Consider the following 22,473-nt stretch of genomic DNA (forward strand, 5'->3'; position numbering starts at 1 on the left):
GGCCGGGCGGGGCTGTGCTGCCATCTGGAGCCGCTGCTGCCAGCGGCCACTGTCAGGGCGCGAGCAGCGGAGCGCACACAGGGCTGGAGAGAGCACCGCTGCCTTGGCACATGGGCCGCCCTCGCCGCCGCCCCTAGCTCAGGCGGCCGGGGTCCTGCAGCCCCCCATCGCCCACCGCTGCTTTGGCCACTGGACTAGCCATGTCTCTCAGCGGAGCCTCGGAGCGCAGCGTCCCGGCCACCAAGATTGAAATTACTGTGTCGTGCCGGTGAGCGGGCCGCGCTAGGGAGGGTTTAAGTACTGGCAATGCCCCAGCCCCACGCAGCTGCGGGCTCGTTGTGGGCAGTGGGCTAGACCACAGAGGGGACTACCAGAAGCGGGGAACAGAGAACCGAGGCTGAAGGCGGGAGTCATTATCACTGGCAGGATGAAGGGAGGGGGTCTCCCTGGGCAGCCCCACCCTATAAGAGCGGGCTCAAGCCTACCAATTGAAAAGGTGGACTGCAGGGATTCCTTAAGAGCTGGGCCACAAGGGGCCAAAGTTCTGGGGCGAGCCGCCTTCTTGGTCCTTGGAGACAGTGTGAGCACATACGGAGCCAATTGGCAGAGATTTCTGGTACCGTCCCGAATGCTGAGTGTGGACCCCAACACTCACTGGGAATAGTAATAGGGAGGGAGTACGATTTGAATCCCATGTCTCTTCCGGGTGCCCAGTTTAGGACTGTGTCAAGGTGGTGGGCTGCAGAATGAGCTAGACCTCTGTCCATCTGTTGGTTGCTTTTCTCTAGGAATCTGCTAGACCTGGACACCTTCTCCAAGTCGGACCCCAGTAAGCGGCTCCAGGGCCTGGAGGAAGAACCCGGGGTATAGGAGCGGGTGGGGCGGTGAGGGGTGCGGGCCGACCTGACGAGCTCCCCTCCCTGCCCTCACCCGCAGTGGTGGTGCTTCACACGCAGAGCCGGGCGAGCCAGGAGTGGCGGGAGGTGAGTCCCAGAGCCCCAGCCCAGCTCAGGGCCGCTCCCGGGAACCTCCAGCCCGGCTGCCCGCGCTCATCCTCCGTCCCCCCGCCCAGTTCGGACGAACCGAGGTGATTGACAACACACTGAACCCAGACTTCGTGCGCAAATTCGTCCTCGACTATTTTTTTGAAGAAAAGCAAAATCTCCGCTTCGATGTGTGAGGCTCCTAGAATCCTGTCTACCGCCCCTCCTCCCCAACCTGGATCAGCCCGGAATTCTGCCTGGCCCCGCCCCCCAGGCCTCACCTTCCTACCTGGCTCCTCCCCCAGGCCCAGGACCCTCTCCAAAGAGCATCCCTCTGGTCTTAACCCCACCCCCACACCCAGGTTGGCTCCGCCTTAGGCAGGATCCGTCCATTTCCTCCCCCAGCCTGGCCCTGCTCACAAGCCCGCCATCTAATTTAACTCCACCTTGGCCTCGGGCCCCCCCCCCCACCAAGCCTCCACCTTGGCTTCACCCCAGGCATCACACTCTCGACCCTGATACACATGTCCCAAACCAGACCCAGGTTGAGTGGGGTCTACTGCCCCGTTCTCCACCATTTTTACTAAGATTGAACCTAACCTCTTCCAGACTTCCTCCCACCCAGCCCCACCCCACACCGGTTCCACTCTTTTCCCAGGTACAATGTCGACTCCAAAGCCAACATCTCCAAACCGGTAAGCAGGCAGCGACTGACAAGTTGCCTGGGCATAAAGAAAGGCTAACCTGTCAAAGGACTTGCCCCAACACCCCCCACCTGCCCACCAGCCCTTCTTAGGTTCTGGCCCCTCTAGCCTCCCACCAACCCCCACCCTAGCTCCAGTCTGCTCCAGCCTTATTCACTGTGGTTCTTTCTTCCCTGCCTACCTCCTGGGACCTGCAGAAGGTAAGGATGCAGTGGGCTGCACCGGGAAGAATTTGGTTGGGAGATCATCAAGAAGCAGAGAACATGTGGGGCTGTGGCTCTGGCAATGACACTCTGTCACCTGCACTTTGGAGTTATCTTGGTCAAGAGCAGCAGCAGCAGCACCACCACCACCACCACCGGGTGGGCCTGGGGCTCAGTGCCCCTCCCCGTCTGTCTGACTCCCTGTCTTGGCACAGGATTTCCTGGGACAAGCTTTCCTGGCCCTAGGCGAGGTGATTGGAGGCCAGGGCAGCCGCGTGGAACGACCTCTTACGTGAGCTGAGGGGAAGGGTCCAGGGGAGGGAGGGTCTCTCTGAGCTCCCCTCCCAGCAAGGCTGCTGGCAGAATATCTATAGGGCCTGCAGAGACTGTCCCAGCAGGAGCTTTGCCTAGCTCCCTCACCCCTGTAGAAAGTCTGATCTCTGCACAAGTCTATCTCAGGCTCCTCTTCGTTCTTTTTCCAAGTCTGATTCAATTTTTAAGGCTTTCTCCCAAGCCCCACTCCACCGGGAAGCTTCCTGGAATAAGGTCAGATCCTCAGGTCTTGCCACTATACCCACTCACTAGATAGTGCATTAGCCACATTCCAATGTCTTGCCCTGGTTGAGGACCCCTAGATTTGCCTGTTCATACACTGTACTGGACATGCCTCTGTCACCCACTGTTTAATGGGCTAACATTACAAAAGTGAGCCAAGCTAGTTGGAAGGAGGAGGTGGGAATTAGTGCAAAACAGACAGTAGAAATAGTAAATGATACACAGAGGGAGGGATCAAAGGAAGGGGTGTAGAAGAGCAGGTGGGAGAGAGGTTTTTCAATCATTTGGTCAACTGGAAGGCTAGTAACCCTGCAGCAGTACCAGAAGGTAAAGAGTGAGCTTTGCAAACATAGAGAAAACAACCCTAATCAACCCACACCACAGCAAAGCAGCCAGTGTGGGTGGAGCCAAGAGCAGGACAGGGAAGCAGGCAGCAGATTAGGAGTTCCCAGTCAGGGCCTTCTAGCTTTCACTCTGACATGGGAGTCTATGTACGGTTCTGAGCATGAGGGGTGCCATGATCTGACTATGGTGACCACTGGCTTAAGAATAAACCCTGGCTCAAAAAAAAAAAAAAAAAGAAAAGAAAATAACAAAAAGAGTAAGCCCCATGTGGGCAAAGACAGAAGCAGATGGCAATCAGAAAGTGGTCGTTGTAATCCAGGGAGGAAGTATCAGTGGATGGGGAGCTGGTCACATTCTGGATGTACTCTGAAGGGGAAGCCAACAGATCCTAACCCATTAAACACAGATGGGAAAGGAAAGAGGCCAGGACCTTCATCCCACCTGAGCAGCAGGAAGGATGAAATTGTGTTACCAACTGAAATGATGTTTTGGGGTTTGGTTTATAATGAGCATGCTGCCATGCATGGTGGCCCACCCCTGTAATCCCAGCACTCAGGATGCTGAAGCAGGCAGGTTGCCACAAGGTGGAGACCTGTCTAGGTAACATAGTGAGCTGCAGGCCAGCCTGTGCTACAGAGTGAAACTTTGTCAGAGAGAAAGAGACAGAGGTGGGGAGAAAATAGGAGCCAGTTTGGAGGGAGTGATTCAGCATGGATTCACGTGTTCTATTAGATTCCAAGTTTAAGATCAGATTCCCTACCCTCACATTGCAAGGGGAAAAAAAGCCTTTTCTTTTGAAGAAAGGTACTGGGGTGTACCTCGGTGGTAGACTGTATCCTTAGTATACACGTGGCCTTGGGTTTGATCCCAAAACCATAAAATGAAGGAGGAGAAAGAAGGAGAGGAGAGGAGACCAGCCACACCTAATGCAGCTCAGCTCAAATGAAATGAGAAGTAGAAATTTCCTTTCCATCGCTGGCTCTGACAGGCAGAGGTGCAGGCTAGAGAGGGTTAGGAGAAGGTGGACAGGACAGGAGTTTTTGCTGCAAAGGAAGAAAAGGAGACGTGTATGTGGCAGACCTGGGGTCAGGAATAGGTTTGCAGGGCTGGTGACATGGCTCAGTGGATAAAAGCATTTGCCACCATGCCTGATGACCTACATGATAGAAAGAGAGAACCAGATCCCACAAGTCACACACACACACACACACACACACACACACACACACACACACACACACACAATGTAAAATGTTACTCACCTAGTAATCCCAGCACTTGGGAAGCTGAGGCAGGTTTTGGAGTTCAAGGTCAGCCTGGGCTACATCATGAGAACCTTTTAAGAGAAAAGAAGAGATTTATAGTATTTAAAATTATGTTTTTAAATTAGCATACAGAGTAATGGGTTTCCTGGTGGCATCTTTGTATCAATATATAGGTTTATAATTTTCTAACTTGAGAAAAGTCATACCACATTTGTAATTTGATGTGACTGAGCCAGTAGAGACTGAGATGCTGATGGAATACATGGACGGGGAAACCAGGCAGGTGTGGTAACTCAGGCTTACAATCCTAGCACTCAAAACAGGAGGGCTGCCATGACTGAGGCCATCCTGGGCTACATCAAGAGTTCCAAGAAATCCTTAGCTATAAAGAATCTCAAAGAAAAAGAAGGGGGAGCATTTCTGGTGTGATGTCCTTGTACAGACAAGATCGAGAGCGGGTAGTAGCTAGCAGAGGGGTAAAGAGTCACGTGACAGCTCATTTATAGCAGCTGTAGGAAGGCTCAGCCATGTGGGTGAAGATGCTGGCGGCAGGGTAGCATGGCGGTGGGTGGACCATCTCTTCTGGTTGCTTCAGTTCTGTCAGCAAGTGGGAAACCAGGTCACTGGCTGGGAGAGGATGGGAGGAGACTCTGATGCTTTGAGGAGAGAGGAGTGACTCTCTGTGTAGCAGAAATGGAGAGAGAGGCCATGAGTGCTCCACAGGGTTACTGAGCAGTGGTCAGGAAGAACTTGAGGTTTGCGGCCATGTGTTCGAAATGGAGACTGGTCAGCTAGATTGTGTGGCTGCGCTCTACTGTGTGTGCAGTGAGGGCAGGAGGAGTTGGGTTTAGTCAGGGCTGAGGTTCTGCCCATGAGTATAGTGAAGTGAATGAGAGCAGTACGGGGAAGGAGTCGGGAAAGGAGGCTGCAGTTCACCCTGGGTGAAGAGGGCAAGGATGGGGTCAATAGCTGGATGCTTCACTGTGCTGGCAACAGCCCCATCCGCAGTACACACCCTCCTGTTAGCTTGCAGGGTCAGGATTTGAAGGAACTAAAAAGGGTAGCTGGGAGGTGGTGGAACACACCTTTAATTCCGGCATTCAGGAGGCAGAGGCAGGTAGATTGCTGAGTTTGAGGCTAGTCTGATCTGCAGAGTGATTTCCAGGATGGCTAGGGCTACACAGAGAAACCCTGTCTCAAAAAAAACAAATAAAGGGGGGGGGGGCTGAAAAAGCATTTCTTTTACTTATTTATTATTTTTAATTTTGTTGTTGTTGTTGTTGTTGTTGTTGGAGACAAGGTTTCTCTGTGGAACAGCCCTGCTGTCCTGCAACTCACTCTAGACCAGGCTGGCCTTAAACTCAGAGATCCACCTGGCTCTGCCTCCCAGTGCTGGGATTAAAGCCATACACCATCATGCCCAGCTGAAACAGTTCATTTTATTTTATCTTGATTTGTTTGTTTCTCTAAAAGTCCAGGTTGACCTTGAACTTTCTAGGTATAGGAGCCTGGCCTTAATCTCTTATCCTCCTGCCTCAGCCTCCCAAATGCTAAAATTGCAGGCATGCTTCACCACATTATTATTTTTTTATGAGACAAGGGGGTCTTTTTTGTTTGTTTTGTTTTTATTGTATTTCATGTGCATTGGTGTGAGGGTGTCAGATCCCCTGGAACTGGAATTATAGACAGTTGTGAGCTGCCATGTGGGTGCTGGGAATTGAACCCGGGTCCTGTGGGAGAGCAGCCAGTGCTCTTAACTGTGGAGTCATCTCTCCAGCCTTGAGATGAGGTTTTTATGTAGCCTAAAACTTGCTTTGTAGACCAAGTTGGCCTCAACCCTATAAGATCCCCCTGCTGGCTTCCTTACTACTGGTTCTACAGGTGTGGCCTTCCATGCCCAGCTAAGCTCTCTCACTTTAAAGATGAGGGGGAAGTCATTTAGCAAGTTAGAGCCAGGACTTGAACCCAGGACTCTCCTTCTTTATTTATAAGAGGACAGACACATATGTGCCACAGCACACACGTAGAGGTCAGAGGATAACTTGTGGGGGGTTGTTGAGTCCCTCTTTCCACCAGGTATGGCTCTCCCATCTTCAAAAGGTAGAGCAAGATTTTGCCTCTTGGTGTAAACAGAAATTCCTCTCTCATTCAGAACTGTCCATCACTCTCCACTTGTCTATACCATCTGGCAGGCCACTCCCCCAGAAGCTCCCTGAGGGTCGAGTCTGGCAGATCTGTAGAGCCCACTGGCCCCTCCCAGTCCAGCACTGCACTTGGCCTGGCACAGGCTGTCAGGGCTGTTTGAAGAATGCACCCTTCACATGTACAAGGCTTACAAATCATGTGCCTTCTAGGCACACACGTTCAGATCCCTTCAAAGAGGCTCGCTATTCCCCTTTCATAGAGAGAAATAATACCCTAAAGGAGGAGTAACTTGCCAGGGTCAAGCAGCTTGAAAACAATAGAATCTAGCCAGAGTCCACTGCATGCCTTTGTCACACGAGTTAATGTGATACCCCCAGGCTAGTTTGCACCTTCCTTCCAGTGCACCACCCAAGTCAAAGCGGGCCTTTTCCCACCAGAAGCCACTTAGAAGAGAAGTAGGGCACACTTAGGGGATTGTCAGCAAATGGAAAACTGAATCGCCTGGCTCACACAAACCCAGAGGGATCACCCCAGCTCTGCTGCCCCTGCCCCCCATCTCTCTAAGGGCCCTTTTCTGCTTTCAGGGGTGTGCCAGGCAAGAAGTGTGGGACCATACTGCTGACTGCTGAGGAGCTCAGCAACTGTCGGGTCAGTGAGGGCCACATGCTAGACTACAAACTCCTCCATTCCCCAGACTCCCTCACTGGACCAGCTGAAGGCTCTGGGCTAGTTGGGTCTCACCAGCCCCACTCTTGACCCTTAGGACATTGCCACTATGCAGCTGTGTGCAAACAAGCTGGACAAAAAAGACTTCTTTGGGAAGTCAGACCCTTTCCTAGTGTTCTACCGGAGCAATGAGGACGGCACGTGAGTCACCCCCATATGGCAGAGGCCAGGAATATGGCCCATGCTCAATGAGTGGGGGATCTCGGAAACCTCTGTAAGAAGTGGTCTCAGTGCCACTCCAAGGCACTTCCCAGTTTCCTGCCTCCCTCCAGGTTCACCATCTGCCACAAGACAGAGGTTGTGAAGAACACACTGAACCCAGTATGGCAGCCCTTCAGCATTCCTGTGCGGGCACTGTGCAATGGAGACTATGACAGGTCTGGGTCAACATCAGGTGCTCTTTCAGGGGACCAGAACATGAGTGAGGCTCCCTTTGAAAAAAGATGAGGTTCCTGAGCCCCAGAATGAGGAATAGTAGATGAAAGAGCAGGTGAACAAATGAGTGAGCAGACAAATAGATGGTTAGACGGGCTGGTAAACTAGGGATGGTTGAGTGAGCATGGAGAAACTGAATGGGGGTTTAAAGGAGTGGTGGGTGGGTAGAGGAGGAGACGATGTAGGCAGTGAAAATGAGACTGGTAGGTATGTCAGCAGATGGAGAGAAGATGGATAATTAACAAATGGGGATGTGACAGATGAGGATGTAAGAGTTGATGAATGACGGGAGAGAGGCAGATACATGAATGAAAATCAAGTAAACTAGAAAAGGACAGGTAGAATGACAAGTGGATGGATGGCCGGACAGATGAATCATAGATGGATGAATAGATGGTTAGTGATGAATCAGGTGATGGATGCGTGTAAAGTAGGTGGCTGACCCAAAGGAACTCCTGAGTGGGTGGGTGGAGTGGAAGGACTGAAGGGCACCTGAATGGATGATTGTGTAAATGAATGGACAGAAGTTAATATGGTTGGGTATTTAATTGAGTAGGTGAACAGAGAGATGGGTGCCTGTATGTATTAGAGTCAGTGAATGATGAGCTGTGTAGTTTGACAGGTGAGTAGAAGGGTAGATTAATAGGGAGCTGTATTGGCATATGTATGAGTAAACAGGTGGCTACAGCGATGGTTTGATAGGAAAGACTTAACGGATATGTCAGATAGGGGACAAAGTATTTGCATCCAGGTGTGGTGACATGTGTTTGTAACCTCAGGACTCAGGAGGTTGAGGCAAAAGGATCTTGAGTTTAAGGCCAGCCTGGGCTCTAGAGCAAGACCATTGAAGGAAAAAAGGAAGTTCCAAAAGAAGGAAGGGAGGGTAGGTCAAGGTCTTTGGAAACAGAATATCTGGGTTTAAATATCAGCTTAGTCACTTACTAGCTATAAAATCTTAGCCAAGTTGCTTAGATTTCAGGGGTGGGGAGTAGGGGATGGTATAGAGTAACTTCTTTATACAAAAGCACGAACAATAGTACTTACAGGGAATATTTGTTACATTAAATGAGACAGACTAAAAGTGCTAAGAACACTGTCTGGAATAAAGTGAGACTCAAGACTCAAGTGTGTGTGTGTGTGTGTGTGTGTGTTTCCTATAACAACAGTAGTAACAGGTCAGGTACGTGCATGAGCTGAATGAAAGGGTGGAAGGTTGAAAATGAGCAACTGACAGAAGAACATATATATGGATGGGGGAGTAGCTGGGGTGCCCTCGGGTTTGACATGTACACACAGCCCATGTTTGGATTTATCGTGTGCATTTCAGAACAGTGAAGATCGACGTGTATGACTGGGACCGGGATGGAAGGTAGATGAAAGAGCTCTTTGTCCTGTGCTCACTGGAGCGGTTCCTAGACCATGTGGTACATTCACTAGAACCTCAGAGCAGCTCTGGGAGCCAGAAGGGTGATGACAGACACACAGCCCATCTGCTAGATAGCTCTCTAGTCCACTGTCTTCCACCTCCTTCTTCCCCATCTGGCCCCAGCCTTACTGCCCTGTAGCCCAAGTCAGGAAGCTGGGGCAATAAAAACTCTAGGATTCTGCTCTGGCTCTACACCATCACCTACCCATGGCCTCATTGCAGCCATGACTTCATTGGCGAGTTCACGACCAGCTACCGGGAGCTGAGCAAAGCCCAGAATCAGTTCACAGTGTATGAGGTGAGGCCATGGCCCTGCCATTTTGCCAGGCACTCTGTCCTAGGCAGCTGGGTGTAACCATCACTGTGACCATCCTCTACTTAGGTACTTAACCCTCGGAAGAAATGCAAGAAGAAGAAATATACCAACTCGGGGACCGTGAGTATTCCGGACTCTGGCCTCCCCAGCCCCTGTGTCTCTATCGGTGGTGACAGGCATGAGAAGTGGGGAGGACAAGGCAGTGGGCACAGGTTACCTAGGACAGTAACGCCAAGGAGGAGGTGACCCCGCTAGACTTTTTGTTTTTGTTCATTCTCACCCAGGAAATTTTCCTCTTGTTACACTTTTGCAGAATTAAGAAAAAATACCCTAAGTTGCATTTCCAAATTTAAAATGCTTTTGGAAATTCCAGGATGCACCTGACAGCGTCTTTCCTTATTCTTTTTTTTTTTGTTTTGTTTTTTTGTTTTGTTTTGTTTTGTTTTTCGAGACAGGGTTTCTCTGTGTAGCTTTGCGCCTTTCCTGGAACTCACTCTGTAGACCAGGCTGGCCTCGAACCCTCAGAGATCTGCCTGCCTCTGCCTCCCAAGTGCTGGGATTACAGGCGTGTGCCACCACCGCCGGGCTTGTCCTTATTCTTACAGAGACTGAGCAAGGTGGGAGAAGCTGGGAAGGAGCGGAGACATGCATGTCCCATCATGCACTTTTCTCCAAAGCTCTGCTCGGTTCTCCTCCTCTGCCACCTCAGCTAGGCTTGCAAAAGTGACAGGGCTGCCTCTTGTGTCCCCAGGTGACGCTCCTTTCCTTCTCTGTGGACTCGGAATTCACTTTTGTGGATTACATCAAGGGAGGGTGAGTCATGGGCCAGCAATGAGTTTTCTCACCTGTGAATGAATGGTCAGGGCCCAATGAACTTTGCTTCTCTGAATTTCACTTTTCTCCTATGTAAAATAGATATTTTAGTTATTCTTCCAGTACCATAGTGTGACATTAAACTACACACAATACCCTGATCATGAGAATAATCATTTAATTCTGCTGCCAAAGTGTGATTCATGGGCCGGCAACAGAACCAGTACTTGGTTCTTTGGTCCCACCAGACTGCCTGGATTATGATCTGCAGTTTAACATGAGTCTGTGTCTGGGAAATACTGATGTCCTGGGCATTGGCCCCTCACGAACCAACCCATCCACTTCTCCACTAGGACACAGCTGAACTTCACAGTAGCCATCGACTTCACTGCTTCCAACGGTGAGAGAGGTGTGGGAGCCGGCAGGGCCGAAGGGATTCTTTAGAGGTTGGTCTAGATGCCTACCTGGGAGAAGATGTTAGCTACCAAGCAATCTGTACTTAGGTAAAGCCCAGCCAGGGTGGCACTTGGACAGGAGTCGTGAAGGGAAAGTACTGGCTGCAAAGGTGGACAGAGGACACAGGCATATGATGGGGATCCAGTCAGATAAGGTGAAAGGCCAGATTGCTCAATTGGCCGGTGAGGAGGAGATGGACAAGGCAGGAGAAAATGGGGTTATCAGGAGAGGATAAATGTATTGGCGGGTGGGTACTTACAGGGATAAATTAATAGGTAGTAAATGAAGACTCAATAAACAAATAATGGATAAATCATGGGGAGAAGGATGGGTGAATGAATGCACTGAGGGGCATGTAGGTATGTATGTGTATGACTGTACAGGCAGACAGCTGTTTTAAGTTGGGGAAGTAACAGGTAGGTACATTAGCTAGGAGAATCAGGCAGGGGAGTGGAGCCATATGAAAAGAGAATGGAATAGACAGGGATGGCTGAATAGATGGAATATTATAAAGATAGCAAGGAAGAGAAATGACAGATAACCTGGGGGCTGGCTGCATGGACAGACAGGCAGACGAGATGATGCCAAAGTCAATGGATAGAAATGAATAACTAGGTTGAAAACTACATTTGCCACCTGGCAGATGGGTTGGAGGATGTGTGGGCAGACAGGTGACCATGTAATACAATGTATAAGACATAGAGAAGCAAGGGAGAGTTTCTGGAAGGTATATGAACAGATGGATGAGGGAGTCCGGGGTAGAGGTGGGTAAATGGACTGGCGGGTGGGTGTGCACAAGGAGAAGCAGGTGACTATGAGGCCTGCGCTCCTGTGTCTCTCCAGGGAACCCCCTGCAGCCCACCTCGCTGCACTACATGAGTCCCTACCAACTCAGCGCCTATGCCATGGCCCTCAAGGCAGTGGGAGAGATCATTCAGGACTACGACACTGACAAGCTCTTCCCAGCCTATGGCTTTGGGGCCAAGCTGCCCCCGGAGGGGAGGATCTCTCACCAGTTCCCCCTGGTACAGTATGAGCCAGAGCCCACACTCAGTGCCCCTCAGTTGATGGATCACTTCTGCTAATGTTTTGTAAAGGGCAAGAAGAGCCATGAAGGCGCTGTGAGACAGTGACCCACAGGGAGGCGGGGCAGTTTGGAGAAAAGCATGAAAGGGTCTAGGGGTGGGAGTGAGCTGGGATCAGAGCCGGATGTCCTCTGTGTGGGCTTAGCTTGGCTGCACCTCCTTTTTTGGCAGAACAACAATGATGAGGACCCCAACTGTGCAGGCATTGAGGGTGTGCTGGAGAGTTACTTCCAGAGTCTGCGCACAGTGCAGCTCTATGGACCCACCTACTTTGCTCCTGTCATCAACCAGGTGGCCAGGTAAGGGGACTGGGTGGCAGTGAGAGGACAAATGACTGGACCCAGACACAGGCAAACCTACTCTGAATGAACCTGGGCTTTAAAGAGAAGGAGAAATGTTCAGTGTACCTGTGCTTAGACAGAGTGTCAAGAAACATCAGCTGTTACCTGGGAGCCATGTCCCAGGCCACAAGGTGGCTTTGATGACCTTGACTTTGCCTAAAAGAGAGAAGAGTCTGTGGGACAACGGTGAAGGCACCAGCTTTGCTACTAGACATGGGTGTGGTCCTGGCACTAACCAGGTGACCTTAAGTAACTAGCTTTGTTCTTATTTTTATTTTCTTTCCTGAAAAAGGGTCACATGTAGCCAGGCTATCATGGAACTCGCTGTGTTGGCAAGGCTGCCCTTGAAATCCCAATCCTCCTGCCTCCACCTCCTAAGTGCTGGAATTACAGGTGTGACACTACCATGCCTACTAACTTAGCCTCTATCTTTGTCTCTGTGCTATTGCTGTGAAGAGACACTGTGACCAAGGAAACTCTTAGAAAAGAAAACATTTGGTTGAGGACTTGCTTACAGTTTCAGAGGTTGTCCATTATCATCATGGCAGGGAGCACGGCAGCATACAGGTGGACATGGTCCTGGAGAAGTAGCTGAGAACTCTACATCCTAATCCATAGACAGAGACATGCTTGTCCTGGTTTGGGCTCTTGAAGCATCAAAGTCCATCCCCAGTGGCGCATTTCCTCCAACAAGGCCACACCTCCTAATCCTTCAAATCCTTCTCAAATAGAGCCACTCCCTGATGACTAAACATTCAAATATATAAGCCTATGGGGCCATTCTTATTCAAACCACCACAGATTCTTTTTTGTTTGTTTGGTTTTGTTTTGGGTTTTTGTTGTTGTTTTGGGGGTTTTTCGTTGTTGTTTTTTTGAGACAGGGTCTCAGTCTTGGCTGTCCTGAAACTCATTATGTAGACCAGACTCGGCTGGAACTCACAAAGATCCACCTGCCTCTGCCTTCTGAGTGCTGGGATTAAAAGCATGTGCTACCACTGCCCGGTTCTCTTCCTTCTTTGGGTCTATCTGTATTTGAGACAAGATCTCACTATGTAGCCAAGGCTGATCTCTATCCCCATATATAGTCCCAGTGACCCACCTGCTTCAGCCTTCCAAGTGCTGCCAGGACAGGTATGCAACACCATGCCAAGTAATATTAGCTTACTTGCAGAGTTATTGTGAGGTTAGGTAGCAAAAAAAATTACTAGATACTGATTTAAGAGGTAACAGCATAGTATCTGATCCATAGAAGGTACACCAAAGGTGATATGTTTAAAACTATGCAAAATTTCATAATAAACATAAGCAATGAAAACCCAGCTTCATCAGCCAGTAGTGTCGCATACTTTAATCCCAGAACTCCAGAGGCAGAGGCAGGGGGATCTCTGAGTTTGAAGTCAGCTTGGTCCACACAGTGAATTCCAGGCTAGCTAGGACTACATAGTGAAACCTTCTCTCAAAACAACAAACAAAGGAAAAATAATAGATGAAACATATTACAATCAGATCACATAAAATATTTCACAAACAATTTTTGTCACTAATTTTGGAATCTGATCATTTTTGTTATTGTTATTAAACATACTTCTTAGATATTATCTTGGGCAACTACACTGATTCATTCACTCATTTAAGGGTAATTCTATCAAAAGTACAGATTCTGGAGTAGAGTTAATACATTCTCATTCTCTCTCTCTCTCTCTGACAGAATCTCATGTATCCCAGGCTGGCCTTCAACTCACTGTAGCCAAAGATCATATAGACCTTCTGATCCCCCTGCCTCTGCTTCCCTACATTACCAGTGTTGGAAGTTACAGGTGTGGGCCACTATACTCAATTTTTTAAAAAAGATTTATTCACTTATTCATTTATTTATTTATTTATTTATTTATTATGTATACAGAAGAGGGCGCCAGATCTCATTACAGATGGTTGTGAGCCATCATGTGGTTGCTGGGAATTGAACTCAGGACCTCTGGAAGAGCAATCAGTGCTCTTAACCTCTGAGCCATCTCTCCAGACCCACTATACTCAATTTATGTGGTGCTGGGGATCAAACCCCTGGCCTAGTGTGTCCTAGGCAAGCTACCCACTGAACTATTAGCCCCAATACATTGGTCATACAGTGTCATATGCTGGCCTTGTGGCTTTGGTCAATTCTCTTACCACTCTGTAAAATGAGAATGGGAATGCTAAGAATATTTACATTGCAGGGTTGTTATGAGGACTCGTTAGCATACGTCAAGCACTCACAAGAGGGCTTGCCCTTGGTAAGTGCTGTAACAGTGGTTATTACTGTTCCCATTATTATCATCATCACTATTCAAAGGGCAGCTGCTGTGTGCTCAGTTCTCTGCTGGGGCACTAGGGACTCACAGATGAATCGGATTTAGTCCTTGCCCTCGGGAGCTCCCGCCTTGGTGCAGGAGACAGAAATATAAATAAATCATCACTTCTGTAGGCCAAAGCTCCCCAGAAATTTCTAGCAAGTTGCCTGGTGGCAAAAGTAAGACACTGCACTCCCTGGAGGTGTTAGGGGAGAGGGAGGGCACAGCTGAAAGCAGTCAGACTGTGAGGGACTTTGAAGTCTAGTGTTTCATCTTACGAATGCACGCAAACTTTCTATTCTTCCCCCAATGTGTCTGGGTTTGCTCTAATTGTGTTTTTAAAAAGGAGCTTTGAGTGCACTTCATCCCCCGGCTTCATCCGCACCCAGGACAATTCACCCTTGGGTCCCCTCAGTACCCTCAAGTATGAGGCACCTCTTGGGGAAGCAGAACACCCATCTCAGTGACTGGGGCTGCATCCTAGAGGGTAGAAGTACAGGTCACAGTGGAGGGCTGCTCAGCTGGGACTACAGGACGAGCCAGCCTTCATCAGGAGAGATGTGAGTAGGCCTGGCAGTGCTGCTGATAGCACATGAAAGCAGAGGCACCAAGGGACAAGTTTGGGAGATGCCGGGTGCCTAAATGTACCAGGGTTGTTAGGTGAGGCACGTGGAGCAGTGTGCAGGAGCAGGCCACGGCAGACATGGAGGGACACTGGCTTCTTTGCCCCTGGAGACTGCTGTTCAGTGTTTCTGAACTTCGGTTTCCTCATTTTAAAAATAGGATAAGCTGGCTGAGGTGGTATACACCTGTAATTGCAGCAATGAAGAGGCCAAAATGGTGGAATTGCTGGGAGTTTAGGAGCCAGCCTGGGTTATACAGTAGTTCTCACCCAGCCCGGGTTACCACTCTACATAGTTCAGAGAATAATCTACAGTAGCCAGGCTTTTGATTTGGAATGAGTTTATTATTAAGTACATTGCAAGGTGGGTGCATGTGATGGTCTGAGCCTTTAGAGACAGGTAGATTTCTGTGAGTTCAAGGACAGTCTGGTCTACAAATTGAGTTTCAGGGCAGATGGGGCTACCTGGTGAGACACTGTCTCAAACAACAATACAAAAAAAACAAACAAAAAATATATACAGCAAGAAAAATCCTTCCTGGGTGCATGCTCAGCATCAGGCTCTGTGAGCACACAAAGCAGGTTACAGTGACTATCCGTGAAATAAGCTAGTGATAAAGGATAGCACTAGGCCAGGCCTCTGATGAGGATGAGTCAGAATGTAGGAGTGCACAGGGCTTCCTCACCCACACCCATTCTGGACCTCAGCACACCATGCAGAACCATCTAACACGCCTTTCTCAATCTTCTGAGACCAGAGTAAGCTACCAGCACTAAGAAAATACCCTACAGTGATAGAAATAGACTACAATTATGCTTGCCAGTATGGTATTCTCCAGAGAGGGAGCCTTTAAAGGTAACTAGAGTGACTGACAAATGCAATTTTTTCATTGAGTTTAACTTAGTTGATTTAAATCTTCACATTCACATGTGGCTAGGGCCAGTGCACTGGGCAGCACAGATCAGCTGTTTCCAGTCCACTTAGGATGTGAGGCTGAGGTTGGGGACAGGTAAAGTAAGTGGGTAGACTGAGGGATGTCTGAAGTCCTTTTCTGAGGGAAAATGTTGATGAGAGGAGAGGGGTGCTGACCCACTAGGTGAATCATTACTGTGATCCAGCCCCAGGGTGGAAGCAGGCACGGGGCAGTCAGTGTCTGCTTCAGCTACGAAGAGTGAGACCCTATCTGAGAATCCTATAGAGAATGGAAAGATGGCAGACAAGTCAGGTCTGCCAAAGAGTGTGGGATCCAGAGCCCATATGGTGGCTGCTACTCATATGGTGGCTACAGAAGCAGGGTCTGAAATGTGGCCAGGGACTCTCTGGTGGCCACTGCATACAGATCTTGGTCTTCCATGTAGGGCTGCAGCCAAGATCTCGGATGGTTCCCAGTACTACGTTCTGCTCATCATCACTGATGGCGTCATCTCAGACATGGCACAGACCAAGGAGGCCATCGTCAATGTGAGTCTGAGGAGGAAGGCCTGGGGGGAGGGGGTGTCACTGTCCATACAGTGAAGGGGCTGAGGTGTTTATTCCATGTGTATCCTAACAACTTCACCTGCCAGTTTCAGAGATACATACTGGCTGGGGCATAAACAACACTTGCTTTTGACTCTCTAGGCTCCTGCATAATGCCAGATGAACCCACTAAGGAAACCTGAACTTAAGAAATGCTAGTCTTTTTTTTTTTTTTTTTTTTGAGACAGAGTTTCTCTGTGAAACAGACCTAGCTGTCCTAGAACTCACTGTGTAGACCAAACTGGCCTCAAACTCACATAGACCTAATGCCTCTGCCTCCCAAGTGCTGGGATTAAAGGTGCGCACCACCACTGCCTGGCAAGAAATGCTAGTCTTTTATAATCAGCAGGAAGCACGCCTGCCATTTGTCCCAGGGGGAAGCCCCTTTTATTTTTTATTTCTTTTTAATTGTATTATTGTTTTGTTTTTTGACAGGGTCTTACTAAATAGACCTGGACCCTATATAGCCTACACCGGCCTGAATAGTGGCAGTCTCCCTGCCTCGGCTTCCCAAGTACTGGGGCTATGGGTGTGAGCCACCAGGCCTTGCTGTTTTTGTTTGTTGTTTCATCAGATTTAGAGGGGATTTGGGTTTTGTTGTTTTTGTTGTTGTTTGTTTGTTTGTGAGTCAAGGTCTAACTATGTAGCTCTAGCTGGCCTGGAACTAGCGATATAGACCAGGCTGCTCTTGAAATCATCTTGACCCTCCTGCCTCTGTCTCCTTAATCTTGGAGAATAGGCATGGTACACTGTGCCTAATATGGCTATTTTGCTATCATTAGGGTTTCTTTGGTTGTTTGTTTTAGTTTTTCTTTTAAAGATGGGGTCTTACACCGTAGCTCAGACTGGCCTAGAATTCATTATTTATTCATTATTTAATCCATGTTAGTCTGAAACTTGTGGTGGTCCCCCTGCCTCATGAGTATTAAGATCATAGATGAATGTCACCATGTCTGGCAGGAAAACCTTTTTTAAATGATACTGGAAATATTCAAGGTCAGCCTGAGCTACAGAGTGAGACTTTTGTCTCAAACAAACAAGATAATGGATGTAAGTTCCACCAGAAGACACCTGTTATGCATTCACAGATAGTCTGGAACAAAAGGTAGCATTATCTCTGCTCACTCAGCCGGTCCTCTCCCTACAGGCCTCCTCACTGCCCATGTCTATCATTATCGTTGGTGTCGGACCTGCCATGTTTGAGGGTGAGTAGGATGGCGGATGAAGTGTCCTCTGCCTTCCCCAAAGGGGGCATGCAGGAAGGAAGGCCTAGTAAGGATAATAGTAACAATTCCACACCACTGTGGAATGCAAGCATCAGGTCGTGAGGACTGAGGACTCTAATGGGGAAGGGGCAGAATGAGTTGGAGCTGGAGAGACCCATCCAATGATGCCTGCCTGTCTATTCTGCAGCAATGGAAGAACTGGACGGTGATGATGTACGTGTGTCCTCCAGGGGACGCTATGCGGAGCGGGACATCGTTCAGGTAGCCCTGAGAGTAGTGAAAGCCGAGAGTTTAGTAAGGGGAAGGAAAGGCTTCCTAGGAGCCACTCTCCTTACCCTTCTCCCCTCACCCTTTCAAACCTTCCTCATTCACAGAGCAAGTTCCTTTTTTGTGTTTGTTGTTGTTTTGCTTGTGAGACAAGATATTGTTAGGTAGCACAAGCTGGCCTGGAACCCCTGACCCTCCTTCCTCAGCCTCCAAAGTGCTGGATTTACAGCACTTCAAGAACACACCAGGCTTTGAACAGTTCTATTGGGAGGAGCAAGCAGGTTGTGCAGTATAGGAGGGCTGTCAGGGTCCTCGAATCATCCACAAAAGGCCGCCTTTCACGTATGCCATCAACAAGAGCGTTTGCTTACTATACCAGTATATGCAGGCCACTCACCTGTACAAAATGGCAACAACCCTGAGAGAAGTGTGCAGGATCCTTTTAAACACAGCTAAGGAAAGTTTCACAGACCATGAGGTCATATTAAACGTAATTAGTTAAGCAAGTATCAGTTACATTAGTATACTTTTAATTGGCTGAGGTTTTATCTTTGGGGCATATTTGAACAAGCTTGGGCAAATCCAGACGAGACCCAGAAGAGGGGCTGTAGGACTTGTCCTTGGGATATTGTGGGGCTGACTGTAGGCCTTGTGTTCTCTCCCTTGGCCCTGAATGTAATTTATTGATAAATGGCCCTTTGTTGGGAGAGACACCTGTTGGCCCCTCTCACAGAACTGAAACCTAAATTCAGGTGTAAAAACAGGAGAGTTTAACCTCTTCAGGGGCCAGGTCCCTGCCCTCTAGTGGAGATGACCAGTATTACACAGACAACCAAATAAGCAAATGCTGCTGTTGACAGCCAACCATAGACAGGGAAGGCTTGTGATACTGTTATCAGTTGAAACTTGAGGAAGATATCAGCTTCACAGGCAGAGAAGGAGCATGTAGGACCTGCCAGAGGCTCAGGCCAGGCTGGAAGGATTGTCTGCCATGGTGAATATCTGAGGTTTGATGGTCAGAATGCATTCTCAATTATTTATCCATCCATGTATGTATTGGTTTTGTTTGTTTGTTTGTTTTGTTTTTTGTTTTAGACAGAATCTCTCTGTATGAGGGACTTCCTATGGCTAGCCTAGAGTTCATGGTAATCCTAGTGCTTCAGCCTCTGAAGCATTAAGATTATAGAAGTGTACCACCATGCCCAGCTCAGACTACATTGTAAAAGGACTTCTCTGGCTGCTGCCCTGTGGTGTGCTGTGGCGGGGCCATGGAAAAGCCAGGAATCCATTAGCAAGCATCAAGGATGACTGGGGACTCGTGGAGACAGAACAGTGGTCATGATCAGAAGCAGCCAATTCAAAAGATGTTTAATGGCTGGGAGGCAGTTCCATTGGTTGAGGACTTGTCTAGTGTGCACGAGGCCTGGGTTTGATCTCCAGCACTGCCTCAACCAAGTATGTGCCTGCCATCCCAGCACTTAGGAGGTGGAGGCAGAAGGATAAGAAGTTCAAGGTCAGGCCAGTAAGGTGGGTTAAATGTACTTGCTGAGCAAGCCTGATGACGTGAGTTAGATTCCTGGGATCCCATGTTAGGAGAGAGCCCTCTGTAAACATTGTAATGCACTCATGTCTGCATTCACACATGCACATTGAATACATACAATAATCATAATAAATGATTTTTTCAAAGTTCAAGGCCATTTTGCTATACAGTAAGTGAGGCTATCTCAAAAGAATAACAAAACAAAATAAGATACTTAAGAACATGCTATGCTACAAGACTTGGTGACATGTTAAGACAGTGATAAGGAATTGAGTGGCAACTCCAAGGATGAGTCTGTTTTCTAGTGAGAGATGTCCTACTGACTGGGTAGGGAGAAGCTAGAGGAGGAAGAGAGCAAGAAGATCTGGTATTCAGTTGGTAACCCTGGGCTTGGGGATCTGTGATGACCAAATGAAGAAGTGTTACAACTAAGTATGTGGTTCTGGGCCAGAGTTAGGCACAGTGGCTACAGCCCTAGCTAGTTAGGAGGCTCACAACACAGTGAGAGCCCATCTTGAAATAAAACAGTAAGATAAGAAGCCAAGGCTAGAGGTAAATATGGAGCTCTAGGGGGTACTTTTCTTCCTCCTTTTCACTTCTCCCTCTTTCTTTTTAAATTATTTAATTATTATGTATACAGTATTCTGCCTGCATGTGTCCCTGCAGGCCAGAAGAGGGCACCAGATCTCATTACAGATGGTTGTGAGCCACCATGTGGTTGCTGGGAATTGAACTCAGGACCTCTGGAAGAGCAGTCGGTGCTCTTAACCACTGAGTCACCATCTCTCCAGCCCCACTTCTCCCTCTTTTTACCAACCTTCTTTCCCGGGCAAACTGCTCCTCCCCTTTCAATCCCAACAACTTCCCCTCTCTCCCGATTTCCCACACACTCTTTTCTAGCACTCAGGAGGCAAAGGCAGGTGGATCTCTCTGAAGGCCAGCATAGTCTACATAATGAGTAGCTAGAACTACTCTATGATAGCCAGGGCTACATAGAGAGACCCTGGAGGGGAGGGAATGGGTTCAGAGCACAGGATGACCCAAAGGAATGGGAGTTGAGGTGGAGTATAGCTTCCAGAAAAGTAGAAGAAAAGAGTGTGGTGTCAGGAGTGGGGTTTGGGCTGCAGATGTGGTTCAATGGTAGAGAGCTTGCCTTGCATACACAGGATCCTGGATTCAGTCCCCAGCACCCCACACAAAGAAGTGGGATGTATTCAGGAAGATGGCATTCAAGTGAAATAGGCTAAGAGACACCCGGCAAGATGAAGACTGAAAATTACTACCCGCTGCAATAACTTAGGGCTGTTGACGACATTAGCAAGAGTAACTTCAGTACTGTGTGAAGCCAAATTAAAATGAGTTGAGGTGAACAGAAAGTGGGGGCAGAGGCAGGGGGTGGAAAAACCATGTAGAAAACAGTTCAATATTAAGGGAGAAGAATAGTAATACTTGGAAGAGATGTTAGAGATCAAAGATGAAACCTGAGCGCCACCCACTCCCTTGGCCAGAGCCTTTGGTTTTTCCGAGACAGGGTTTCTCTGTGTGCCTTTTCTGGAACTTGCTCTGTAGCCCAGGCTGGCCTTGAACTCACAGAGATCTGCCTGACTCTGCCTCCCAAGTGCTAGGATTAAAGGCATGCGCCACTACCACCTGGATCGATTCCTTTCTTGTCTGTCCCAGTTTGTCCCATTCCGAGATTATGTTGACCGATCGGGGAACCAGGTGCTGAGCATGGCACGACTGGCCAAGGATGTGCTCGCTGAGATCCCGGAGCAGCTGCTCTCCTACATGCGCACCAGGGACATCCAGCCTCGGCCTCCACCCACCGCCAACCCCAGCACAACCTCAGCACCAGCCCAGCCCTGAGGACTCCCCATATCCAATGCTTAGCAGTCTGCTTACCTGCCCACCCACTGGAAGCTAAAGGCACCTGGAGTTCTGGACCTCACCAGAAGAGCCAGCTAGGTTGATCAGTGCTGGCTGACAAGCTCTATGCCCCCTGACTACAGAGAGGCCTGGCATGATCACCACTTACCTGCTTCATGCCAATAATAAAGCTGATCTTATTCCATCTCTGTGTCATGGGTGTTGGAAAGGGAGACTAGAGGAGCCAGAGCCTGAGGACTCACCTGGAGGGAGGGAGCAAGGACAGCTCCATCCTCACACACCGGTCCAGTCACTTCTATATACAATTTCAAATAGCTTTTAAAAACTTGTGTGTGTGCTTCTACATTTTTCCCCCAGGAGACCCATAGCTTTCATCAGATTCTCAAAGCGGTTCCTCACCCCAAAAGAGCTGGCTTTAAGACAACTGTGCAGTCCTAGTGGTACAAGCCTGTAATCACAAGTTCAAGGCCAGTGTAGGCAATTTATTCAGCCCTTGTCTTTAAAAAAAAAAAAAAAAAAAGATGATGGTGCACATCTTTAGTCCTAGCACTCAGGAGGCAGAGGCAGGCAGATAATCTGAGTTCAAGGCCAGCCTGGTCTACAGAGCAAGTTCCAGGACAGCCAGGACTACACAGAGAAACCTTGTCTCAAAAAAAGAAAAAGGAAAAAAAAGCTGTCAGGGTGATAAAGCTGAGTGTAGATCCTTGGCCTTGTATGTGCAGAGTCCTCAGTTTGATGGGGAAAGAATCTATATACACCCTTCTACTCGTTTACTGTGGTTGTCTTGTTTAGACAGAGTCTGGCTGTGTAGCCTAGTCTGACCTGGACCTCACAGGCAGTCCAGGCAATCCTCCCACGGTTCTCTGGAATGCTGACATTCCTGGCTTATTTTGAATTTTCTGGATGAGCAGAATAGCTAGTATTTTCTTTGCAAATGCGGGTCTTATAAATTAGACAGTTAGCAATTTACAAACCTCATCTGTTTTAATCCTTACCATGACCCCAGGGCAGAGGTACTATATATAGTACTATATATATTATCCCCCTTTAATAACAGGAAACCAAGGCTCAGCTATACTAAGCTATTTCTTTCAGAGAAATTCCAGTTTTACTCCAGACTCTACGATTTAAATAAGAAACAAGTTCCTGGAGTGCCAATTTTATTGACATTTGTTGAGGGAGGGGGTGTGATGTATTGTAGCAGGATTCTTAAAAGTTCTTATTAATAAAATCAAACCTGAGGTGAGTTATTGGGGTGAATGCTGGAAGATCACAGAGACAGAA

General features: G+C 48.5%; 1 protein-coding gene across 1 annotated transcript; it reads left to right on the forward strand.

Moving 5' to 3' along the window:
• Positions 1–22: 22 nt before the first annotated feature.
• On the forward strand, positions 23–21,373 carry Cpne9 (copine family member 9). Its single transcript, XM_036182565.1, has 21 exons — positions 23–268; positions 789–829; positions 937–983; positions 1,073–1,176; positions 1,642–1,678; positions 1,885–1,887; positions 2,106–2,182; positions 6,785–6,848; positions 6,964–7,067; positions 7,199–7,303; positions 8,689–8,730; positions 9,010–9,085; positions 9,170–9,223; positions 9,855–9,916; positions 10,270–10,316; positions 11,216–11,397; positions 11,629–11,756; positions 16,107–16,209; positions 17,414–17,471; positions 17,680–17,753; positions 20,983–21,373. Exons 1-21 carry the CDS (start codon positions 201–203, stop codon positions 21,166–21,168), a joined length of 1,662 nt encoding a protein of 553 aa, XP_036038458.1. The 5' UTR covers positions 23–200; the 3' UTR covers positions 21,169–21,373.
• Positions 21,374–22,473: the final 1,100 nt, after the last annotated feature.

Source organism: Onychomys torridus, chromosome 3 (assembly GCF_903995425.1).
Source record: "Onychomys torridus chromosome 3, mOncTor1.1, whole genome shotgun sequence".
In the NCBI taxonomy this organism is placed as follows: Eukaryota; Metazoa; Chordata; class Mammalia; order Rodentia; family Cricetidae; genus Onychomys; species Onychomys torridus.